At 42.7% G+C, this 20,029-nt stretch overlaps 1 protein-coding gene across 1 annotated transcript; it reads right to left on the bottom strand.

The window, feature by feature from the left end:
* Positions 1-755: 755 nt before the first annotated feature.
* On the bottom strand, positions 756-14,617 carry LOC123750199 (uncharacterized; the record flags this gene model as incomplete). The annotated part of the gene is given in 4 exon segments (XM_045732321.2): positions 756-4,597; positions 5,987-6,222; positions 10,733-10,850; positions 14,428-14,617. Coding segments are annotated over 4 exon segments (2,578 nt in total), but the record flags the coding sequence as incomplete, so codon positions are not given.
* Between the last annotated feature and the right edge of the window lie 5,412 nt (positions 14,618-20,029).

Genomic DNA, 20,029 nt, shown 5'->3' with positions numbered 1-20,029 from the left:
TTCACCGGCTTCTCCAACACTCTCCATCTCCCACAACTTTGCTCCACCGGCCTCTCCAACACTCTCCATCTCCCACAACTCTGCTCCACCGGCTTCTCCAACACTGTCCATCTCCCACAACTCTGCTCCACCGGCCTCTCCAACACTCTCCGTCTCCCACAACTCTGCTCCACCGACTTCTCCAACACTCTCCATCTCCCACAACTCTGCTCCACCGGCCTCTCCAACACTCTCCGTCTCCCACAACTCTGCTCCATCGGCTTCTCCAACACATATCATCTCAGGAGTCTGTGTGTGTGTGTGGATCTTCTTCAGTTAGTTCCCTGTCCCCGCCTTACACCTACACAGGCTGATATTTTTGTATATGCAGTGTTTATTTTTCTTTCTAATACTTATTTCTTCCTACATATTCTTTTCATCTGCAATCTGATCTTTCTTCTAATATCCTGGTTGTGTTTTTATTATTTTTCTCATTTTCTGTCCTGCTTCTTGTTTTTTTTCATTTATGATATATTCTCATCTTAAATTCTTGTGTTAGATAACGAGGTAGAACTCATATCGAGAGTTAATACTCTCATTTGTTTATTGTGATCTTGGCATCCGCCCATCATTTATACCATATTTGCATATTAATCTTTACCCCCTCACCCGTTACTCATTAATTCTTCATATACTCATTATTATCTTCTCCCCTTCCTTCTAATTCTTTTCTCGGTAAATAGGAAATAGTTGCAGGTAAAGAATGAAACGCCTCATATTGTCAAACTTTATTACAGTATGTACAAGATGGCAGCATAAACTCTCGAAACAGTAATATGTAAGATTATTTCGTAACACATATGTACACAATAATATAATTTCTCTCATATTAATCTCTCTTGACAACGTGACTATAACAGTGCGTTAATGTCATCTATGCATAGAACAAACTTCAATTGGTCTAATATTTGTTGCTAATGTTTTTTTGTTTTTGGCCTATTGACAAACTGAAATACACGGCACACCATACACATCACACCATACAAAACGCCTCAGTTACACATCTCTGTACATTTAAAAACATTTGGTAGAAATCTCGAGCGAAATGTGCAGTATGTACATGTGATTCGTTCCGAAGCAGAATGCTACCTACTTAAAAATACAGTTTATGGTATTTACAGGGAGGAGATTGGCAGTAGTTTTTGTCGACACGTATATCACCTCATAGTGAACACTCTATGACTAGTTCTAAAAGAAAATAGGGGAAAATTATATATATATATATATTTTGAAGGTACTCATTTTGAAGAGGGGGGGGTCATTTTGAGGTGGTTAATCATTCTTAGGGATTATACAAGATTCTGAACTGAAGCCGGGGGAGAGAATCTGAAATATATATATATATATATATATATATATATATATATATATATATATATATATATATATATATATATATATATATATAATATAATATGCTGTATTTATCTTTTTCTTTTTTTACGTCCACCTTCATTGTGTTTTACTGAAATACGTGACTAAGTCTACTGCTAACAGATAAAATAACAGATTATGTTGTCAACTAGAGCTAATATATCAATCCAGAAAATCAATACATTGTTACGTAGAAACATGTCACTTCTTAATTTGATCAACACAGACAGCAGCTAAGTCGAAAATGGCAACTAGAAGCACATATTGCTATGAATTTAGGATTTGATACAAACGCTTGCAAAAAATATATGTAGCTGAGGAAGCCGCGTGCCAGGTGTGTATTTGTAACAAGATATATACATAAAATCCAAGGAAGCTGGGGTCAGGTATATATATATATATATATATATATATATATATATATATATATATATATATATATATATATATATATATATATATATATATATATATATATATATATATATGCGGAAGTTGTACGTGAGAGGGAATTTCTTGCACGTAACTATAATGGCATTGAAGGGAACACAGTTGTGGCTAATTTATTCAATAAGTCATATAGATATACAAACCATTTTACCAGACAATGACAGATAATGCATCAGATGCCTCTAGGGAACGTCAGAGGAACGTGAACCATGCAATCGGAATTAGTATCCAATTTGGACTTATTGTAATTTTTCCCCTTAGTCAGCTGAGATAGAGAAAAACTGGAACAGAACGAACTGGAAGAGCACATCAAAAATCCTAAAAATACTGCTGGAATTTTCTAGTGAGCACGACGTGGGTGACTGGTGGGCGTGTTAAGGGCGGCCAGTGGATGGGTGTTGAGGGCGGCCAGGGTGTAGAGGTACGATCTGTTGACTGGGGGTGGGTGGGTGTCGCGGGTGGAGGACGTAGGTGGCTGGGTGTGGAATTCGTTGTTAGGGTAGACTGGTCGGGTGTTAAGAGTGCGTGGTCGAGCGTTGAGCGTGCGTGGTCGCAGGTTGTCAGCGTTGTCGTCTGTGCGGCTGGCAGAGGGTTGGGAGGTAGACACATCTTGGGCGTTTGTTGGGTGGATGGTGCTGGTTGATGGTGTTGTGAACGTGGCTAGGGTGGTTGTGGTGTAAGTGGCTACCTGGTTTGGTTCTCATAAAGTAGTAACGTAGTCCACCTCGCTGTAGTCCAAGCTGTAGGCAGAGGTCACGCCACCGTCCCGCTCCGCTGCATCCTTGTCGGAGGAGAAGAGGGACTCGGAGGCCGTGGGCAGCGTGGGTATGGGCTGGTGCTGGTGGGTCTTCTTATCCGCGGCACGGAGTCTGGCCGCGCCGTACACTGTCACGCCCACCAGCAGGAGGACGCTCAGGGCGGAGCCCACCGCGATGTACGCCCACGGCACGGAGAGGAAGAAGCAGTGGGCGATAAGCTCGTCGTATCCTGAGGGACAGTGATGTACACCGTCACACCAGAGGTTCTCGCTGATGCACACACGCAACTCCGGGCACTCTTCCTGGCACCCGCGCACGATGCCCTCAGATGACCAGTCATACTGGCGCACCGGAGACACCTGAAGCCACGAGAGTGTGTGTGGACCCGGATCGCGGGTGCTGTCCCGTCCAGACACTTCCAGCACCAGCTTGTCTGTCGACTGCTCCACCAGTGAGCCGGAACCTTGCCAAGCGAAGCTGTACAACTCTACCACATTTTTGGTGGAGGAGTCCGGGCAGAGGACGGCAACTGGCCTCAGACGACCCACTTTGAAGACTAGGAGTCGTGTGCCAGTAGTGCAGTTCTTGTCGATGTGGTCATAACCTCGTATTCTAAAGTATATGGACTTCTCGGCATCAGAGGTCTGGAGAAGCCACGGGTAGTTATCACACGGTTTGTGCTCTGTGAGGTTAGCCTTCCGGAACACTATTTCACCATTAGTGCCCTGAAGTCTTTGCTCTTTTTTGCAAGACGTCTTCTTGACAAACTCGTACTGAGCTTCAAACATGAAATCGAGATAATCGTGAGTTTCGTCCATATTGCTGACTTCGAATCTGAGCCTCAATTCTTGTGATTTAGACTCGTACTCAATGGGAATGGCCGAGATATCACAGGTGCAGAGTCTTGGCACTTCAACTTCCTGCCAGGGATACTCTGAGACGACAAGTGAAGCGGTCTGGCCCGCCCGGCTATCGCAGTCGTAGCTGCCAGTGAAGTTGTTTGTGGTTGTGACGCATGAGCGAGACACACTGTGAAATTTGGTTATGGTTACACGCACGACCTCATCACTGTGGGCAGTGAGGCGATACTGGCAGGACAGCTTACGTCGTCCCCACCTTCCGTACAGCACCGACGTCCTTGGGGAAAATACCCGACCCGTACGGAGCGAGTACCCGTCGCTGATGGCTTCAAAATCACACTCGCTGCCGTTAGTTGGGCTGTATCCGGGTCGGGTGTTGACGAACTCATAGCGCAAGATGAAGTCCATAGCAAGAGCAGCGGTGGACTCATTATAGTGCTGCACCACCGTCAGTTTGGGCCCATCAGCCACGTAACTTTCATTCCTGGTACAAGCCTTAACTGGGGCAGAGAGCCCACGGCGAGGTGGAAGGTATTCCCGGGCACACATGGGCGGAGGACGCGCCGTGCAGTGCTCCTGGATGAGGCGGGCGCGTCTGGGTGAGCCGTATGGTATGCTTGGGTCGAAGAAGTTTCCGTCGTAGATCCTGAGCGGGTTGATGCACTCGGTCATATTGTAGGTGTAGTGGCCCATCTTCGGGGCGATCTCGTATTTGCGGAAGTGCACCCAAACTACCTCGTGAGGCTCCCCATGGAAGAGATACACGCACGAGGAATTCTGTGATTGCGTGTTAACTACCGACACTATCTCCCCGCTGGCGTTGTTGGCGCCGAAGATGTGGAACACGCATTGGCGATTCCGGGCGAACTGCCTCGAGTCCATGTTCAGGTAAGTGACCTTGACGTCCAACTCGAAGCCGAAGGTCCTTGGCATGAGCGTCTCCTGAGTGGGCTCGTCGAAGCGCGAGGTGCTGAAGACGACCAACATTTCCGGCCCCGTGGAGGTGATGGGCGGCAGCGACCCTGACCCACACACCTTCAGGAAGAGCGGTGAGTCTGTAGAGTTGCCGTCGTACACCAGCAGGTGGTCGTGTACCAGGTCACATGATCCCCATATCTGTCACGAGTAAATAATGATCGTTAAACATATATTATATATATATATATATATATATATATATATATATATATATATATATATATATATATATATATATATAAGTATATATATATATATATATATGTATATATATATATATATGTATATATATATATGTATATATATATATATAAATATATATATATATATATATATATATATATATATATATATATATATATATATATATATATATATATATATATATATATATATATATATAGTGGAGGTCCCTGTGCCCTTCTTCACCACCTTCGAGGTCAACCCCGGAACTCACAGTTCCTGCGACGGCGCTGGAACCAATCGTATTGGCGTATGCTTTTCCATTGGAGACTCAGCGCCATGGAGAGGGGGGACCTGCTGCCTGGGTAACAGCTTCTCCTCCGTATCAACCTACCCTGGCTTTGCGTCCTGGTGAGGCCACTCCAGAGCGCAACTCCATAGTCTCCTGAGACTGATGGATGCCTACTACTATATATATATATATATATATATATATATATATATATATATATATATATATATATATATATATATATATATATATATATATATATATATATATATATTGTATAAAAATAATACAAGGTATTACTTTTAATGTATTACAAATAACTTTTAAACAGAAAAGAGTTACATGAGTAAAAACAAAAACCGAAAGAGAGGAAAATTACACAACATTTATAATATATTTGGAGTGAAAATCAACTCGAAGGGACAATACAGTTTTATGCCAAATTTAACAATGAAAAAAATGAAGATATTTAAATATAAATAATAAAATTAAAAAAAATGCCTTGTATGAAAATGTTATTATCAACCAATTTAACAATGATAAAATTAATGCACACAAAAAAACAAATACAATACCTATCGAGGACCAAAAATTTGCAGAGTGGAAACCTAGACCTGGAGTATTTGTTTTTGTGTTTGATTTTGCTATTGGAAAATGAATTGATAATAACTGTCATATATTTTTAATTGTAAAATTTTGTGTTTGTTTTCTACTTTCTTGGACTACAGTGGTCAATATAATGACTTTTTAAGAATGTTCATTGGCCCTATAAGTTCAATTTATTGTTTTTATATAATAATTGTACTATTCCTCTCGTTCACTTTTCATTTTTGAACTTTTATGACTGATATTGTCTCAGTTTGTTTGTAAAGATAGTTGTAATACATATTTTGTAATAGTCTGCAACTTGAAACAACAGAGATGGTGGTGTTTGTAACTGCTCTGAAACACTGAATAAATCACGATTGTGCTTTAAGCTTCCTACAGCTTGTTTTCATGGTACAATACCACACTCTTATGAGTAACATTATGAGAAGTGGCGGGTATCCTACCTGTAAACCTGGAGAAGTGAGCCCTTGGCTCGGGAGGGCGGAGTTGGCCTTGACGTTGAACCTGAGAGGGTTGTCCTGGTATATGGTGATGAGGGGCTTCTCGTAGGGCACGTAGCGTGTCTGGCGTATGAGGAAGTGGCAGGTGACGTGGCGAGGGTAGAGGCCGGGGAAGTTGGGACTCTGCACCGAACATATGTTTTGGTCGCAGTTGAGGAAGATGCGGTCACAGAGCGAGCCTGGGCGTGGCAGAGAGAGTAGGGTGAGCGGGGTGGTTATAGCACTCGACATGTTTTTTGCGCTCGTGGGGAGGGGAAGTGTTATTTGGGCTTGGGCGAGCGTAGGGATGATGGAAGTGATCTTTTACAGGATGATATGATACATATATTAAGTATACGAGTCATATATATAATATATTAAGTATACGAGTGAACGAACCGTATGAAAGGAGAGAGAGAGAGAGAGAGAGAGAGAGAGAGAGAGAGAGAGAGAGAGAGAGAGAGAGAGAGAGAGAGAGGGGATGGGAGAAATTTGTTTGCAGTTAATGTTGTATTCTGCACAATTGTTGAGGGTATGATGGTTTGGGATCACAGAGCAAGCAACGAGAGAGTAAACTGGTGGGTGAGAGAATTGAGTTGATGGATGATAAAATAAATGAGTATTGGATGAGAAAAATGAGTTAATATGGTAAAGAGTAAAGTAGTAGTCGAGAAGAGGAAGGTCAAGCCAGATACTATAGTGGTTATAAGAAATGAATTAGTGGAGGAGAAAAATTAGATAATTAGTGGGTGTGAATAAAGGTGAGTTGTTAAAAGAATAACTGAGTTAGTGAGAGAAGAGGTGGATTAGATGAGACTTAAGAATGAGTCTGCTGAGATGTCCCTAGGGTTGGTAGTCTTGGGAACCATCTCACCAACCATCTTACAAACCACCCAATAATCTCACCACTCACCCAGCTATCTTACCAACGGCTCAGCCTGCTCACACACCGTTTGAGGTCGAACAGAAGTGGATGAGAGCGATCTTAAGTAATAGCAATAAGTTGCCTTGGCTGACAAGTGATCTGAGTCATACCTCAAGGAAGTATGATGCTCGCACCATACACATCGTGTACATGGAACATACGTAAGTCATATACGATTTACATATAAATCATATATGATTTATATGATAATTAAATTAAGAAGTAAACACAGCCTGATTACATATTGTTTCATAATAGACACGGTACAATATTATTATGTTGAAAATAATACAATAATTCAATAACTCAGCAAAGTAGCTGTAATTGTGTGAAAATATATCGTATGGCCCAGGCTCTGCTTCAGGAGGCTGGGGTCGTTCTTGCCCTTGCTGGGGTGGTTCTTCTCCGGCTCTGACCACGGCGGTCTCCGAGTTTGGAGTCCTTGTGGCTTCTTTTACCAATTTCGAGATAATCTCCGGAGCTGGAGCCCCTGGGGGAGTTCGTTGTTGCCTGCAACCTCGTATTGACAGTTCCTGCGACGGCGCTGGAACCAATCGTATTGGCGTTTACCTTTCCATTGGAGACTTTCGGCGCCGTGGAGAGCGGGGGGACCTGCTGCTTGGGTAACAGCTTCTCCCCCGTATCAACCTACCCTGGCTTTGCGCCCTGGGTATATATATATATATATTGCTGACCTAATCTAGCCTAAGAAAACACTAACCTAGCCTAAGCTAACCCTACCTAATCTAGTGTAACCTTATATAGCCTAACCAATCCTACTTTCTTCTTGGTGTTTGGTTTACAAGTCAAGTTTACAAGGTTAGCTATCAAGTTAGATTGATAAAATTGGTTTTTAAAGTCAGGGATGGTTACTAGTTTCGGTTTCAAGTTAGGGTTTCAAGTCCAATTTACAGGTCTGGTTTACAAGCCTAGTTCACAAAAGAGGTCTACATGTCAGAGGCTTGCAAGCTGCAACTTCTTCAAGGCCGGATGTTGCACTCCGACCTTGCAACTTTAACAGGAAGCACTTATAGCTATCTTTTATGGCAAGTTCTTCCTGCCAGAGTTCAACTCTTCTGGGTTTTCTTCCCCTTTTTCACTTCTTTATCATTCTTATTCTATCCTTCATCTGTTATATTTCCTTAATTATACTTCTTGAACTTTGCTTCATAACATGTTTCTTCGTGTGATCTTACATGCCTTTTACATGCCACTCTCCTGACCACTCATCCTTCTCTTTTTCAAACACTTCGTCCTTCTACTTTCTACCCCACCCTCCTTTCTTTCTCTATTACCCCCTTCTCTCTCTCTCTCTCTCTCTCTCTCTCTCTCTCTCTCTCTCTCTCTCTCTCTCTCTCTCTCTCTCTCTCTCTCTCTCTCTCTCTCCCTCTCTCTCCCTCTCTCCCTTCTCTGTTTACTTTCTCTTGTCTCCCCATTCTAAAGTTTCCTTTTGTATTTTCATTTAGCTTAAGCGATAATAAGGGCAAATAGTGTGATCAAAATGAGAAAAAAATTGGAAATTGGCAATAAGAAATTATGATAAATAGGCGCAAAGAAAAAATGGATAATAATGGCGGAAAGGAAAATATAAAAATTGGGAAATAAAGAAAGTGACATTGAAAACAGATGAAGTATACGAAAAAATGGACAGAATATAGTCAGAATATACGTGAACAAAAAAGGAATGTTGAAAAATACAGACAAAAGAAAACACAAGACTTTAAGATGAATAGGAATAGACCTATTTGAAAACTTGGTTAAAAGAACAAATCAATTGGGAATAATTTACAGCATGAGGAGGAGGAGGAAGCCAGCGGGACCTGAGAAGCGGTGCAGGTTGCTGGCCCGTAAATTACTTTATAAAGCGAACGTGCATTTTTCCCCACACAAAAATCAGTCCTTTCAATCAGGACAAGTGGAAGATGATTGCTGGTGGAGGGGGGGAAAGGGGAGAATATGGCTGATGCAGAGGGGTGAGAGATACGAAGGAGAGGGAACAGGAGGGAGGGGGGGGAAAGGAGGGGTGAGACAGCCAAGGAAGTACAGGGAGGGGTGACAGACAGAAAGGAAGAGGAAGATTGCGCTCGAGATATATAAATGGTAATTCCGATCTGTCACAGGAACCTGGAGTGTGAATTACTCGCATGAGAGGAGAGCAAACAACAGTAACGTCAGGAGAGAGTTCTAAACGTTTGTTGACAGTGCAAGGATGACAAAAGGTCCCAGCATGTATTAGCAGTAGTCTCCAATATGTTGAAATAGTCCCATTATATCGAAGACATGAAAAAACGATTCTTCGCGGCAGGGGATCGTATTCCAGGGACCATAGGATTAAGGACTTGCCCGAAACGCTACGCGTACTAGTGGCTGTACAAGAATGTAACAACTCTTGTATATATCTAAAAAAAAAAAAAAAAAAAAAAAAAAAAAAAAAAAAGACGTTAGCGGTATGCGTAAGTGGTCCCCCTGAATGAAGAAGCAGTATCCAACATCTGGAAGTAGTCTGCAGCAGATCTTAGTTGTCCCCCAGCATGTAGACGCATCTTCAGCATGTAGAGGTAACCCCCAGCAGATTATACTAGCCCCTTCCCCTAGCAGGCAGCAGTTGCTCACACAAGCTCGGACGCGAACTCACTCACATGATTGTTGTGTATACACTCATATTCATCCTGTGAGCGGTGGTGTTGTCACTAGCCTTCTCTCACATATTCTGGTTATTGTACACCGTCTACTAGTGAGTAAATATTGCTCATGTCCTATTCCCCACTACCCTCAAGTCCTGTCTCACTTCCCATGCACACGCACGTTCCTAGCGCTCTCTTATTCCTTCCCCCCCCGTCAGCAGTAGACGGGGGAGGGGGGGGGGGAAGGAATACTTACTTCATACATACTTCTTATTCCTTCTCAGTGCTATATAGGCGTAATAGCTTGGGCTGTTTCCCCTGATAGTTCCTTTCTCTTATCTCGGTACGAATCCTTCTTACACACTGCCCTTTTGATCTCACTCTCTCACTATCTTCGACCTCACTCTCTCCCTCTCGACCTCACACTCTTCCCCCTCTCTTGTGATCTCGACCTCACTCTCTCCCTCTCGACCTCATTATTAAGCTTTTCATCCGGATGGGGTTTTCGCCCATCTTTCTTGATGTAATGTAGTGAGAGAAAGTCCCGGAAGAGCACAGAGAGGGCTTGTAGCACGTGTTTAGCCAGGTCTTGTACTGCCTACACGCTTCCCCTCCTCCTCCCGCCACAGTCATTCAGACGACAGTTAGAGGAAACCGCACACACACTTACACATGTGGTGTGTGACGGCGGGTGTTGGCTCCGTCACAGTGCTCTGTACCCTCACGCGCGCCTCACAACTATAGTAGAGGCTCGGGGGTGTAAACACTGCTGAGGCGTCATGTGTGTGTGTTGGAATTCCCGGTTAGTACCGTATCAGTGTTTACGGGGGAGTGAGGTCGGGCTCTTTATGCCCCGCCTTCTAGTCTTGTTGCACCCGATGCTTGTCATGTTAACTGTGCACTGACGTTCGAATTCTTTGTCAAATCTGACCTTAAAGCTGTGGATGGAGGTGGCTTCCACAACTTCTTCCTTGCCACATAAACACACACACACACACATACATATATATATAATCGACAGACACTCGTGGTCTAATTCGGAACATTCATAGATATAGAGATCTAGTTTACCTTTTCAATATGAGATTTAAAATGGGTTAGAAAATAATATATCTGGTAAGAAGAATGTGGGGAAGAAGCAGAGTAAGAGAGAGGACGTACCGTCGGTCAGGTCTCCACGGTTCTTGGGCGAGGTAGAGTTGCCGTAACGCAGTATGGCGTCGCTTCGTCGCAGCGTCTTGTAGGTGAGGCGGAAGTTGAACGGTGACTGCAGCAAGCCCTGCCGGGGAGAGAGCCAGGAGATGGGGAGATAGTTAGTGCCTGGGGTGAGGAAAGGGGGGAAGGGGAGGAGACTTAAGTTTCGGGAGAAGAGAGACCAATGTGTTAACGGGAAGAGAGCTACCGGGAGTGATCAGAGAGGAGCCTGGTGGTCGACATGCTGGCGGGAGAAGAGATGCAGTGAACAAATATAAAGCGCTATTATATTAATATTATATAATATATAATATATTATATAATATATAATATTATATAATATTATATAATATTATATATATATTATATAATATTATATAATATAATATATTATATTATCCTATTATATATAAATATAATAATAGGAGAGAGCAGCTCACTGGGACATTCAGGGGGTAAGTTCATGAGAGAGAGAGAGAGAGAGAGAGAGAGAGAGAGCACACGGATGGTGAGACTCGGGCCTTGGGGAGAAACCAGGTGGAAAGATGGGGAAAGATAAATGACACGGAAAAGATAGATGGCGCTAAACATTTAGGACTATTACGGAACAAGTGAGAATGAGGAGCAGCGTGATCAATCAAGGTGAGAGGAGAGTGAAGGAGAGATAAACAGGCAAGAGGAGGGAACGCACGCACAGTTAATGGGGGAAGACTCGTTGTGACGACACGTGAAGGCCACTAACAATAATTACTCGTAACAACATGTAGGGAGAGCTGCAGAGTCTTAAGATATGGGTAATAGTGAGCAAGTGGCTTCCGGGTGGTGATAAGGTAGGTGGGGAGGGAGGGGGGGGGTAGTGAGGGGTGATGGAAGGTAGAGGGGAAGGGAGGGGGGGGGTAGTGAGGGGTGATGGAAGGTAGAGGGGAAGGGAGGGGAGGGGAGGAGAGTATGGGTGGCACAAGGCAAGGTTGGGGTGGGGTGAGAGAGAGGTAGTGGAAGCAAGAGCAAGCTAAGTTTAGTTGGCAAACACGCACACACATCGTGTCAGCAAGGCGGACAGCCCGCCTGCAATCATAACTCATACTAAATTGCCCATTTCTAAACTTTTCCATTTATTTCTTCCTCTCCATCTTTACTCTCCCCACAAAAAACGGATGAGAGAGGGGTAATGGATGGTAGAAGGGGAAAGGGAGGGGAGTTAGTGGCGTAAGAGATGTAGATGGAAGACAGAGGATGGAGTATAGAGTGGAGGAAAGCACAACGAAAGGGGAGGAAAAGATTGATAAAAGCCATGATGAAAAGAAAGGAGATGGCAGAAGGCAGGAAGGAAGTGAAAGGTAATGACTGAAACAGCTGAAGTATAAGAATAGGAGAAAGGTGGAGTAAAAAGTTTCCCCAGGAGTAAAAATAATGAAGCTAAAGGAAGAGAGCTTGTAGAGGAAGCACAGAGCTAGAGGAACTCTTCTGTGTAGTATATAAGAGGAAGCATCGCCTCCTGGTAGTGAGTGGAGACCCACACACACGAACTCAGAATAAGGCCAATTCATTGCGCTTCTCACCTTTATGTGTTAAGTAACTTGAAAAAAAGTCGGGGGAAAGCTCTAATCCCCGAAACGCATTAACTAACACAATTTTCACGAACTGCCCAATTACCCGCTTCAGGTGCAACACATGTGACGATGTACCTGTGGCCGGGATCCCCCAGGGAGGACGTTTTAACACCCAGGTGGAGGAAAATACGGCCTCGGTCTCCAACTTTTGCAATCTCCGACTCACCTCAAAGACGCTGTGTATAATCCCCGACACGAGAAAGTTTTACCCTCGGCCAGACGGGCCACTGCGGAGGCCCATGTACCGTGGGTTCGGCTGCATTCGTCTGCTTCCACTGCATTGCTCTCGTTCTGTGGCGCTGCCCTCACTCACATTTGCCTGGGGGGAATCCTCTTGTATTTGTGAAAACTTGTCATCTCTGATGTTAGTCCTGGTGTCTCCTGGTCGTCGTGGGTTTAATTTATATTTTGTGTTTCGTGTCGACGAATACTGCTGTCTGCGGCTTTGTGGAAAGTTTCTTTTCACTGCTCTGTTGCCTCGAAGAGAGATTTGGTTTTAGTCTGTAGGATTTTAAGCATCTTTTTATCTTTTCTCTCTTTATATATATATATATATATATATATATATATATATATATATATATATATATATATATATATATATATATATATATATACCCCTTCTAGGTTTAAAAAAAAAAAATAAAAAAAAAATATATATATATATATATATATATATATATATATATATATATATATATATATATATATATATATATATATATATATATATATATATATATATATATACACACACACACACTTTTTCGAATTATGGCTGATATAATGTAGCTCTTTATTTTTTCTCTTACAATGTTGCAGTTTGTTAACGTTAACTTCAGGGTGACTTTTTATATTTTTCTTTTTATAATAATTCATCCGTTCATTTATCATAATGTCTAATTATCCATAGATATGGATAATTATAATAGATATTTACGCATAAATATTTATTAACTTTCTTTTAATCTTTAGCATATTTTATTTCTTATATATTCGTTACCTTTATTTAGATATTTTGTTACTTAAGTTTTTTCTTCTATATACTGACATTCGCAGTAATCCGACGTTGTACTCTGTCGTGGCCACGGGTGAGAGGGGGAGAGAGAGGGCGACGTTGTACACGGTCAAGCCACGGGTGAGAGGGGGAGAGAGGGCAAGCACCTGGTCTCAAGAGCGGTTTAACAACTGTTTATTCGCGTCCCGAATAGGGAGTTGCTGAAATATAACAATATTTATATAATATCTAATATAGGGAACTATGGAGTATAGGGAACTATGGAGTATAGGGAACTATGGAGTACAGGGAGCTATGGAGTATAGGGAACTATGAAGTATAGGGAACTATGGAGTATAGGGGACTATGGAGTATAAGGAACTATGGGATCCTCTGGTGGTGTGTATGTAAACTGACTCAGACGTTGCCCCACTGGCATGTATTGGAACATTTTTCTATAGAAATCTGGGCCAGATTAATAGTAAACACTCCCCAAAACAATGCTCATTAAGAACAATACTTAAAGATGCATCAGCTGTCAAGTAGTTCCTTCAGCTAGGAGCCAGTTTCCATTGCCTTCAGTCCAGCAGCCGTCATCCAGGTCCAGTAGCTTCTGTTTAATTCTAGTACCTGTCTTTCAGTTCCAGCAGCTGTAATTCAGTTCCAGCAGCTGTCTTTCAGCTCAAGGATGTACAGTATCATTACACACCTCTAATTATTCAATATTAACAGTGCCAAATAAGCTTCAACAGGTAGCATGAAGTCTACTCAGTAGCAGTTTTATCCCGGTAACTTCCATTAAGTTTCAGCTGTTGCCACTCAGTTCCAGCAGTTAACGTTCAACGTCAATAACTGTTATAGAGTTTTCGATGCAATATAGTTCGTGTTGTTGCCAGTTAGTCTTAAGACTTGTTATAGCATTCCAATGACTGATGACTCCCTTGAAAAGCTGCCACAAATTTCCAAGAGCTGCCAAATACTTCGAGCAACTTTCATTCATCTCCATCAGCTGCCATTCACTCCCAGGTACACCAAAATCCACCACCCCGACCCACCTCAAAGTGAATGTAGTCCATAGGGATGAACTTCTTCAGCGTGAGGGTGGTGGTGGCGGTCTCGCTGAAGTAAACGTTGAAGCCCCGTCCGTCCCCGCACCAGTAGCCGTCCGTGTAGGGCCTGTCCCGCTCGCTGATCTGCATCCACCCCTGGGGACACCCGCTGTTGTAGCTGAAGAAGTCGCCCAACCTGCGGGAAGCGCAGACACGGAAAGCGAGGGGGTTAGTTTCAGGCGAAGTTGTTAACCTAAGTGAGGAAGTTGTTTAGGCGGAATGAGAGGCAGAAAGCAAAGTTGGGCAATTTTTAGACGAAGTAGGTTTACAGGCGAAGAAGTTGACAAGTCTGATGTAGGTTGAGAAGGGAAAGTTCGAGTCAGTTTTAGGTGAAGTTGTTTTCAAGCGAGGAAGTTAGCTTGCTTGAGGAATCCCAGCCAGAAGGGGACTCGCAAGTAAAATGTGAAGCAATAGTTCTGGTGTGAGAGAAGGTTAGAGAGACAACAGAGACCCCTCGCTGAGGGAAAGCAGCATAACAAAGAAATAGTTCAGAGACGATTGTGAGTTTACCCAACTTGATGGAGGCGACGCGGAGCAAGAAGCATCACTGCATAGCGCCAGCCAAGCTTTTGTAACAGTGAAGTTGCCAATTTTACGGAAGATATAGATAGTTTCGAATATTTATACAACTTCAATACTCGAGTAAAGGTAATAGTAATGATATTAATGTTATTATTGTTATTATTATTCGGTAAAGGCCTTATTATTCTGTTATGCAGTAGTTAAAACACACCTCACAAGCGAGAGGACTTTTGTTCGAACCCTGGCTTGGCTGATAAGATTGGGCACAATGTTTTCTCTCCACGATATAAAACTATTGGCAGATCCTCTTCCGGAGAAGCTGTTCGCGAAGAACAATTAGCCAGATTAAAAATATAATTATTGTTACAAAAGTAATAACAATAATTACACATCAAGAACTACCCCTTCCTTCGCTAGAAGAAAGTCCACAAGCAAGGCGACAGGGACGAGCTCGGAAGTGTAGAGTGGCTTGATGTCCTACTTTGCAAATTGTCTCCCAGAATGAGATCAGACAGAAGAGTCAGCCGTAAGCTCTCGTTGCATGTGGAGACAGCTCCTCACCCTCAGATGAAAGAGTAATTAGATTCTGGGCTCAAAGGAACTCGAGGTTTGCTATGTCAAGACTTGAGTAGAGAGCTTCCCAGCTCCCTCACTGGACAACGTAATCCTATACGAGAAAAATGTAAATATCTCCTGATCTTAAAGAATAATTTGCTGTATCATAAGGAAAAACTGCATAAACTGATAAGTATGGCACTAAATTCAAGAAGGGGGAATAAATTACCCAAATTATACACACTTAAACACCATATTTAACAAGAACTGAACTGCCAATCCAACCGTTAGTCAGCTAGATTTAAAACTGAAGGAGTTAACTTCATCCTGGAGAAGTGTTCTGATTTATGTCACATTTTTATTCTAAGGAGGACAAAAGAGAAGTTTAAAACACTCATAAACGGCGCGGCAGTTAAGGGCAATTAATCTAAAAGGCTAGTGAAGGAAGGCAGAGCTCTAGTGGCTGCTGTGGGCTTTTCCACGGCGATCCAGTTTTAAATTTTAAAATCCAATTTTTAAATTTTACATATTCTCCAGGGGGAACCCTCACTCACAATTGCTGATACGAGAGATGCGGTGATACTAGAGTGGGGTGGTGGTGGTGGTGGTCGGGGGTGGCTGGTGCTTTTGCTAGTGGTTGGTTAGTGATTGGTGGTTGATTAGGTGGTTGGTTAGTGATTGGTGGTTGATTAGGTGGTTGGTATTGGTTTGTTGGTAATTGCGGTTGGTTGCATGGTGCTTGTTTTGTTAGGTTCTGGTAGTTGATTAGTTGGTGTTGATGGTTGGATGAATAGTTGGTGATAATAATAGGATGGTTAGTTGGTAGTCGTAGTGGAGACAAACTACAGAGTTGGTCCTGTAAACACATACTAGACTTCAACACCATCCTCTTACGGTGTTGATATTTCAACACCGTAAGAGGATGAAACCAAGTGACAGGAGATCCACATGACAGTACATAACAAACGCTTAGAGAAGAAACCCTCTCAACATTGTACCAAGTCTTACCTTAGAGGAAAGACTTGCATAAGTCTTATCTAGGTACATCTTACTTATATATTCCTAGGATAACGTCAGCATCATGATCAAAACTAGCGAACCTCATAAGGGCATCCAGGACTTGAAAAATGGAGGTTCCAGATCCCTGTACTTTACCTGCGTAAGGCCAGTCCTAAAGTAATGAGGTGCAGGTTCGAATCCTCGTCACGGCCCTTGTGGATTTGTTCTTTTAATGAGGGGCGTCGTGAAGCCGCCAACTCATAAAGCACCAAAGGAAACTTGACTAGTAAAGAGGTATTCAACGAAGCTAGTAGTACCAGAATTACGTAAGATGTGGGGTATGGAGAAAGATCGAAAGAGACATATAGCCACCTAACGTAGCTAGAAAAGATAGGATAGAGAGGAGACTTGATTGAGAAATATAAAATACCTAATGGGATTGACAGAGTATAATAAAAGGAAATGTTCTTAATGAATTCCAGTAGAACAAGAAAACATGGATTGAAGCTTCAGACATAAACGATGTGAGAAAATAGTATATTTTTTAGCATAAAAGGTGCAGGAAAATGGGTTGATATAAACGATGAACCGACTTGACAATGGTCCATGACGGACCGAAACGTCGTCGTCTTTTCATCTTCTAGTGTGTGGTCTGGTCAACATTCCTCTGCCCCGTTATTGTGACTCATCATCTGCAAAAGTTGTAGAAGCCAACTCCAGGCATAATTTAAAAAGTAGTTATGATAGAAAGTTAGGTGGTGAATTATGCAATTACATTACATAACCGTCGACTGGAAAGGCAGGGCCCATGCTCAATCCTGCATGCATAAATATGAGTACACACACACACACACACACACACACACACACACACACACACACACACACACACACACACACACACACACACACACACACACACACACACACAGTCAATGCTCGATCCTGCAGACACAACTAGGTGAGTACAACTAGGTGAGTACACACACACACACACACACACACACACACACACACACACACACACACACACACACACACACACACACACACACACACACACACGCGCGCGCGCGCACGTACACGCACTCACAAACGTCGGTGCGTGCACGTGTGTGTGCAGGTAGGAGTGCACACTATACATTTACTATGCAGGCAGGAGTGAAAGGGAAGGTACTCCATTGGATTAGGGAGTACTTAAGTAATAGAAGGCAGCGAGTCACTGTGCGGGGTGAGGTCTCAGATTGGCGAGACGTCACCAGTGGTGTGTGTGTGTGTGTGCGTGTGTGTGTGTGTGTGTGTGTGCGTGTGTGTGTATGTGTGTGTGTGTGTGTGTGTGTGTGTGTGTGTGTGTGTGTGTGTGTGTGTGTGTGTGTGTGTGTGTGTGTGTGAGTGAATGTGTTAGAGTAAAATATATGTAGTAGATATAATAGAGGTAAAATAGATTAGTTGGTAAATACAATAGTAAAAACACACACATATATAAGCACACTTAAGTGAGTATATTTAGATGATTACTTACATAAGTAATGTACACACAGACAGAAATACAGACATGAAGAAATAAAACATTGGAGACAGGTGGATTGTTTTCATCTTGGAATCAACTGGAGATATTTGCAATAGACTTGTGGCCATCCATTTACTCTCGCTTCACACACACTACCCAGCTGCCAGGGGGCGAAGGAGGGATGTAGGAAGGGAAGGAAAGGGAAGGGAAGGGAAGGGAAGGGAAGGGAAGGGAAGGGAAGGGGGGGGAGAACTGAGGGAAGGAGTGAGTAAGGGATGGAGTTTATATTAGGGAATGAGGAATGATAAGACAGAGAGAGAGAGACAGAGAGAGAGAGAGAGAGAAAGAGAGAGAGAGAGAGAGAGAGAGAGAGAGAGAGAGAGAGAGAGAGAGAGAGAGAGAGAGAGAGAGAGAGAGAGAGAGAGAGAGACAGAGAGAGAGAGAGAGAGAGAGAGAAAGAGAGAGAGAGAGAGAGAGAGAGAGAGAGAGAGAGAAAGAGAAGGGAATAAGGAATGATAAATGAGAGAGAGAGAGAAGGGAGAGGAGACAGGGGAGAAAAACAAATTGCAAATGTTGAATACTGGAACTTTGCGGATGCACATGATGAACGTGACCATGGGGGTGAGAGCCCGTAAAATGGGATCAGTAAAAATAACAGAAAAAAAATGGATGATGGATATTAAATTTCCTGTCATGCAGAAGGCAAAGAGTAACAACCAGTCAAACAAAATTAAGCCCAAACGTAGTAAAATGCTGTATAACCCCCAGGACACAGTCCAGCTCAGATTTTGCTTTCTCACATCAGATTTACACAAAAATATGCAGGCGAAGAGTCACAATAACGTGGCTGAAGTATGTTGACCAGACCACACACTAGAAGTTGAAGGGACGACGACGTTTCGGTCCGTCCTGGACCATTCTCAAGTCTACACAAAAATACATCACAGTTTTGTGTCATCCTTTGCAAATGCAAAATCAACATGGCGATTACATCTCTAGAAATCATTGACGACTACTAGTCGATATCAATAAGGTCTTCGACTGGGCAACAGAAAGTAAGATAAGTTCCAGATTCTTATGTTTTGTAAAAATTAAGAATTTAAATGAAATAGTACAGGGTACAAGACACAATCAGATATCATAATAAGAAAACAACATGTAAAGGACCTGGGAATAGTGATGTCTGACGACCTATAACATTTAGTGAGCATAACCAAACAAATATAGTATCAGACTGGATATTGTTTGGATGGAATATGAGAACCTTTAAATTCAGAGATTCATCTATACTGCTCATGCTATTGTAATCACTGGTCCTGTCCCGCCTTGAGTACTGCTCGGCACTCACTTTCCCTTTCAGAGCAAGAGGAATTGTTGAAAGAGTGAATACAGAGAACATATTCGGCACGCATAGACACGACAAAGCACCTAAATTGTTGGGTCATTCTCAAAGCTCTCAAACTGTACTCTCTATAGAAAGGAGACGACAGAGGTATTACATAATATATACATGGAAAATATTGGAGGGCCAGGTTCCAAATTTACACATTAAAATAACAGTACATTTGAGTGAGCGATTTGGTAAGAAATGCAGAATAGAGCCAGTGAAGAGTATAGAGAATAGAGCCTAGGTGCAATCAGAAAACACTGAACGTCACAGGTCCACGGCTCTTTAATGCCCTCTCAGCACGGATAAGAAATATTGCCGAAACGAACATTAACTTCTTCAAGAACAAATAAGACACGTCCTTGTAAGAAGTTCCGGACCAACTGGGTTGTTGTGGATATGTGGACCTGCGGGCCGCTCCTAGCAACAGTCTGTTGGACCAATTTATCACAAGTCAAGCCTGGCCCCAGGTCGGCCTTGGGGAGAAGAACTCCCAGAACTCAATCCAGGTATGATCCAGGTGTGAGGGAAGAAGGAAGGTGGGAAAGGTTGAAGTGAGATACGCAGCACCTGGG

Source organism: Procambarus clarkii, chromosome 40 (genome assembly GCF_040958095.1).
Source record: "Procambarus clarkii isolate CNS0578487 chromosome 40, FALCON_Pclarkii_2.0, whole genome shotgun sequence".
Taxonomy (NCBI): domain Eukaryota; kingdom Metazoa; phylum Arthropoda; class Malacostraca; order Decapoda; family Cambaridae; genus Procambarus; species Procambarus clarkii.
The sequence above is the reverse complement of the archived record's forward strand: the minus strand, read 5'-3'. Positions and strand labels throughout refer to the sequence as shown.